The sequence below is a fragment of the Nasonia vitripennis genome (assembly GCF_009193385.2).
Source record: "Nasonia vitripennis strain AsymCx chromosome 4 unlocalized genomic scaffold, Nvit_psr_1.1 chr4_random0007, whole genome shotgun sequence".
Classification (NCBI taxonomy): domain Eukaryota; kingdom Metazoa; phylum Arthropoda; class Insecta; order Hymenoptera; family Pteromalidae; genus Nasonia; species Nasonia vitripennis.
Window position 1 is genome coordinate 264,667 of NW_022279643.1, and position 6,612 is coordinate 271,278.

General features: G+C 38.2%; 1 protein-coding gene across 1 annotated transcript; it reads left to right on the forward strand.

The window, feature by feature from the left end:
• The first annotated feature begins 5,517 nt into the window (after nt 1–5,517).
• Nucleotides 5,518–6,612, forward strand: LOC116417335 (GATA zinc finger domain-containing protein 14-like). The gene is made up of 2 exons (XM_031930055.1): nt 5,518–5,555; nt 5,787–6,612. Exons 1-2 carry the CDS (start codon nt 5,518–5,520, stop codon nt 6,610–6,612), a joined length of 864 nt encoding a protein of 287 aa, XP_031785915.1.

Genomic DNA, 6,612 nt, shown 5'->3' on the forward strand with positions numbered 1-6,612 from the left:
TGAGTCTCTGTCGACAACTTACTGGCAGTCGATAACGTAGAGAGAGTTGCAGGATAGTGACAGTAGGCAAGTTATCGACTGAGCTAGAGACTTGGTACTCTCGAAGCCAGATGGAGTACTAATCGAGAGAGAGGTGAGATTTGACCGACCTGCGATTGATGATGGAGACGTTGATGGTGGTGTTCCATCTATCCAACAGGTGACTCCACGTAGTTTACTTTGAGGAAAAAATAGAAGCCGTGCAGCGAAGAGAAAGCCGTGCGAGTTTGCAGGTTAGGTTACAGCGACAGATGTTTAAGCAGAAAAGTAGCGTTGAAAGAAGTTGCAGCCTCCAGTGATTATTATCTCACGTTGAAGGTTGCAGAAAAGCGCATGCAACGATCTACAAAACAATAGGCCCGAAGGCAGGGTGCGGCAGTAAGAGTGCTATGAAAAATGAGCAAAGCGGAACAGGTCTGTTGTACTCACGTGTGAGAGAGAGAGAGAGAGAGAGCAAATCCGTGAATAATTGCCACCGCAGTTTTGGGTAAGAGCTAGAGATCTCGCCACTGTGAACGTACACTATCTTTAATATTAGTATTATAGTGCCCTTCGAAGCCGAAATCTTAAGTAAGTCTGTTGTAGCTGAAAAATGTAAATTCTGAATTTTGGCCTTCGAAGAAATGTCATACCTGTTAATATGGCACATATAAACATGGTTTTGTGTTTTTTACATTATACTTGAATATATTTAATAGTTTTATTAATTTTTAAACAATTCGGGAAAAATGTAAACAAAAAATTGAATTTTCATTTTTTGACTATTTAAGGCGTATCTGTCCTCTCAATACCTCACGAAGAACAAAACCATCGACTCTCTCATGTAACATTTGTTCGATAATATTCATATATTACAATAGCAGTCCGCGCATGCGTACAAATATTTTATAGGATAATATTTGTAGATTTTTGTATTCTTATTTCGCTTTGTATTGTCATATTAGCTTTGGTCTTGTATAAAGTTTATCATTTGAACTTTTTCTGCTACAAACTTGCTGTGACTGTCGACTTTATGGGTTTCAGTGGAGGGGCGCTGTTCGCTTCGGCGATCGTTGAGACGGGTCTGAAATTGTTACCCTTAAGTCTATGTTTTTACACAGTTTATAGGGTCTCAAAAAATTCACGTGAGTTAAGAATTATACTTATAGATATAAATATGTCAGTTATTGAGAAAAGATATGAATGGCTTTACGGCACACAGGAATATTTAAATAACCCGAAATTATTAAGGCCCAAAAATATTTGAGGCTAGATGATATACTGGAGGGAGTAGAGTGGGAAATAGAAGATACGAGGAGGGAAGATACAAAGAAAATTATTTCTAAGAAGAAAGAAGATATGGAAGCTATATGGGAGAGAAGAGCAGAAATTAAAGAAGGAGGCAAGATCAGGTTGGAGCAGTAACTGTCATTTGACGAGAGAAGAGCCAAAGCAATGATTATAAAGGAGAAAAGGAGAGGGGAAGAAAAAAAAAACGAAAATTCTCGTTTTGAACGCATTTTTGAACAATTTCACTCTGTTTCAAATAGCTCGCATTTTTTATAGGGACGGTCATTTTCGACAATTTTTTTTTAATTCAAGATCTCGGGCTAAGCTATTCAGTAATGCCGGAAAAATAATGTTGGCTCGGCCAGGTAATGAATTACCCGGGGCGCAATAAAGACTATTTTTTGATAACTATTTTTAGTTGTGGCTTATTATATTTGTTATAATATTATTTATAGGTGTATAAGTGATACATGTATATTATGTATACACGCAAATTAAAAGTCGGTCGCATATCCAAATCCTACGAACCATAAAAAAAAGCAAATAAGCAAGGTTTATGTTATGTAGCCGCAACTCTTGCAGACGACTTCTAGCCGATCCGGCTAGAAATATTCCAGAATTCATGTAATTTTCGATAGGATTTCTACCGGTATGTTGAGACTGGAATCTACCCAGTTCATACAACTCTTGCCTATTTCTGGAAATGTTATCGTCAACACTCTACCAGGAAAATTTTTCAATATACTATTGTTTTACTTTGAAAAGTCCTCGAATTTCCCATTACTTTCATATGCATGATAAGTGGTCTATTCGTGCACTTATCATAAAAAGTATCATAAATTCAAATAGAATAGCTGATAACAGATTTGTTGTTCCCTACAACCCTTTTTTGTTGTTAAAATTTAATTGTCATATTAATATAGAAGTATGTTCAACTGTGCAGTGTATAAAATACTTATTTAAATATTGTTATAAAGGACATGATTGTGTGATGCAAGTACGTAATGTAGATTTATATTCTAAAGAAAGTAAGAGTATCATGGGTCAAAACCAAAATGAGGAAAATAATGAAATATTGCATGCTATAAAACGAGTAGCTATTCATGATAAAGCTGAACAATATGTATATTTTGAAGAAGGAAACGAAAAAATAAACAAATAATGAATGCAATAGTAGAAACTACGTTAACAGCATATTTTAAACTAAACCAAATAGATATTGAAGCACGAAATTATTTATATTCTGAAATACCAGTTTCTTAAGTGACGAAATTACTGGATGAATATTCAGAAATATTAAATTAAATGAAACAAAGACAGCAAGAAAAATCCAGAAACTTCGACGCTTAACGAGCGCAAGAAGTAACCCTAAACCAAAACAAACTTCTCCTCCCTCGGCTGAAAGCGTGCGTGCACAGTCGACGCTGCAGTTTAGCCGTTGACCGTACTTAGGCCCATAAGGCCTAATGAGTAAGAAAGAGAGCGCGGCTAAACTGAAGTGCGAAGGAGAAGTAAAGACCCTGCGTGGGAGAATTAAGAAAAATAGTCACTATCACAACAATTCGGTAGAAGAGTCAATTTTTAAATAAATTTAAAATTCACATTTTCGTCGCAATAATCAATACAATATTAATTCCTATTTTCACATCAATTTTCTTTACAAAATTAAAGCACAGGCAGTTTGACGTATCCTGCCGGACATTGCGTAGTGCCAAAATTACTCCTTTTATACACACAGACACATTTACATTGTAGACACTTAACACACCAGGCATACACACAAAAGTTCAAATTCATTTATTTACTTAATACACGATATACAATTATTTAATGCATACACATCAAAATCATTTCACTCGAGACACTAACATTTGATTAAATTTTGAGTAATCACGCACAACTGATTTAATATTTCAAATACAAAATTCAAAATCACATTTCACATTTTATTTTTAGAATTTCTTTGTCAGTTTAACACTCTGCAATAAATCACACTCATTACACTGCACAAGTTTCTTTTGCACGAATACACTTAGTTGATAACCACAGGGGTGGGCCCATTAGGTCCTTGCTCGTGCTCCAAAAATACCCAAAACACCCAAAATCTGGTCGACAAGTAGCACTAGTGTGCACTGGCAAGTGATCGCCAGAAGTCGAACCAGGGCCTGGACGAGGCTGCTGCGTAGAATGTAGAACTCTGGGTTCCACAAAGAAGAAAATCTGGTTTTCTGCACTCGAAACAGCCAAATTTGGTGATAAGACGCCAACTGAATCCCTACAAATATTGATAAGCATTAGGTTTACGTACATTTATCTCCCAAATTATAAATAAAGTTACATTTGCCCACAAGTCTGAAGTACGCCCAAATTTACATATACAGGAGCCATTGTGCGTGCACTACAAGCATAAGTTTGTGCAAAAGCACAAAGAATTAAGAAACAGATCATAGGAAATATTATTAAAACGAGGTGTGACTATTTTCAGTTGAAAAAGTTAAAATCATTCAATCAAAGGTGGATGCAAGCATGAGAATCAGTTCTGTGATTTAATTTAAGCAAAGTATTTCCGGTCAAATTCACAAAAATTGATTATTTCAAACAAATTAAAGTAGAAGCTAGGGGTTTAGACTTAAATGCACCTTTCTCATTGGAAAACTAGTAATGAATAACCGTAGTTATTAACAAAAAGCGACAATTGACCTCGAGACGCGACAATTTCCCATAGAATTAGTACAGAAAAGAATTGATCACTAACTACGTATGCTTCTGATTACGCCATCGGTGCCGTACTCAGTCAAGAAAAAGACGGTTTTGATCACCCGGTACAGTATTTATCCAGAGCGCTCAACAAAGCCGAAAGAAATTACTCGACTACAGAAAAGGAATGTCTAGCTGTATTATATGCTTTACACCAATTTAGACCATATTTATTATGCAGAAAATTCACACTAGTGAGCGATCATGAACCACTGAACTGGATGCATAGCAGAAAAGATCCAGGACAGAGACTAATGAGATGGATGTTCAGATTCACTGGATACGAATATACCTTCAAATATAAACCAGGCAAATTAAATAAAAACGCTGATGCGCTATCACGAAACCCACCAGAAATGACTGAAGAAGAAATTAATAAGAATCTACCTAGTATTAAGGTGTGCGACGCTGTGCCTCCCAACACAGGTGCGCAACACCTAGAGCCTCGCATGCACTAGGATTTTTCTAAACGTAGGATTTGACCGCGATCATCACGTTTGGGAGAACGCTAGGGAGAGGGGAAAATGATCACACACAATGGTTAAGTTTTATTGCACATGTATTTCGCCCAGCCCTTCCCTACAATACGGTGGCTGTAGTGCCTCCCGTGCACAGTTTAGCCACGCAGGGCTTACACTGGGACGCTTAAACACGAGCCACGCTCGTGCAGCAGACGGCGGGCCACAGGCCCAGGTCCAGTCCGCTGACGGCTGTCTCTCTCTCTCTCTCTCCCTCACTCTCTCTCTGTCTCTCTCTCTCTCTCTCTCTCTCTCTCTCTCTCGCTCGCACACGTACGCGCTCGACTCGGCTCTCGCGCGGCCAGTGTGATCTCTCTCTCTCTCTCTCTCTCTCGCGCGCGCGAGTTATATGAGCCGTATTAGTCGTCGCTTATTCATCGCTTGTTATCGATCGCCTTCTGCATGCCGTATCGATCGCTTTGGCTTCTCGAGACCTGCAACAATAAGGTGTTTATGTTGGCACATACGGCGGAGCACGCATCGAGCACGCATGGAGAACAATGGAGGAAAGATTAAACAAACAAAGTTACAAACCTTTTAAAAAGGCTCTTGCACTGGTAACGAGTCAGTCTCTGTCGGGTTTCCAAGCTGTAAAGACGGATTAATAAATCTGAACAAATCCATATTCAATTTATTTAATTACTTACCTGCTAATCTACGTACGCTCTGCAATACGTACACTTAACTGGCGCTGCGGACAGGATACTGCGAGGCTGCTGAATCGAGATTCTCCTCCAATACCGTGACGGAAATCATCAGAGAGGAAGCGGCTGGTGTTTCAACCCCTTCGTCGCAGTACTTTTGGGACGTCAAGTTTGAGGCCCACCTTCGAACAGAGATTCACCTGGAATCATCAAAGAAGAGAGTAAGTCTTTGAAATTCCCTATTCACCTATCTTTACCTTATCCCTAAATACGACTGATTTGAGAGCAAAATGGCGCAGCAAATCACAGTGGAACAATTTAAATTGAGGTTAGCCATATGGCGTGACGCGATACCAATTTATGAAGGAGGAACAAAGCTCCTTTCTCACTTTCTCCAAACATGCGATAAATTTGTTGAAAATTTAGTCACTGCAGAGGAAGCATTAAATACAGCGCTATTTGCGTTAATTAAATCAAGAATTCGCGGAGAAGCTTTAAATTTAATAGTCGCGAATGATCCAGCAACATGGAATGATTGTAAAAATCTCTTAATAAATAGATATAGCGATCCCAGCTCGGAGGACCTGCTATACAATAAACTTAGCTCTTGTTTTCAACTATCGAATCAAAATTATGAAAAGTATGCTGATGAAATTAAACAACGTTTAAATAAGCTAAAAGAACATATAAACTTAAACAATCAAGACCGTAACTTGATAAGTATGAAGATTGGGTTTTACGAAAATGTTGCGAAAAATACGTTTATAAACGGAATAAAAGAGCCGTATCACACACATCTTACACATTTCGAGTTGGCGGATATAGAGGCTTGTCTGATAAAATGCAGAAAGCTTGACAATCACGAGCAACAAGCTGCATGTTTAAATTTCGCGAGACAACGCGAAAGTAAACCAAAAACCAATAATGTAAACAATAATTCAAAGGGTACAAGCCCGTTTATGAATCAGAGAAATAATAGTCCGTTCAATAACTCTGGAGCAAATAAAAGTCCGTTTTCATTTGCACCTAGACCCGCAACTGCACAAAATAATTTTGTACCGACATTTGCAAATAATTTCGGACGACCTATTCAGCAAAATCGACCGACACCGATGTCGATTAATACCAGAAACACCAATCGGCCAAATAATAATCAGAGCAACCGGTCAAATAATTTTGTCCCTCAGAATAAATTCTTTAGGAGTACCGGACCACCGAATTTCATTTCCGAAGAGTTGCATTATCAAGAGGAGCAGCAACCGGAGGAAGATGCTTACAATGAGGAGCAAGAAGATATTAACGTGAATGACGACAATTATGAAAATCAAGAGAATTCAGAAAATGAAAATTTTCAACGGGATTCCGATCCAACCGAAGAAACATAG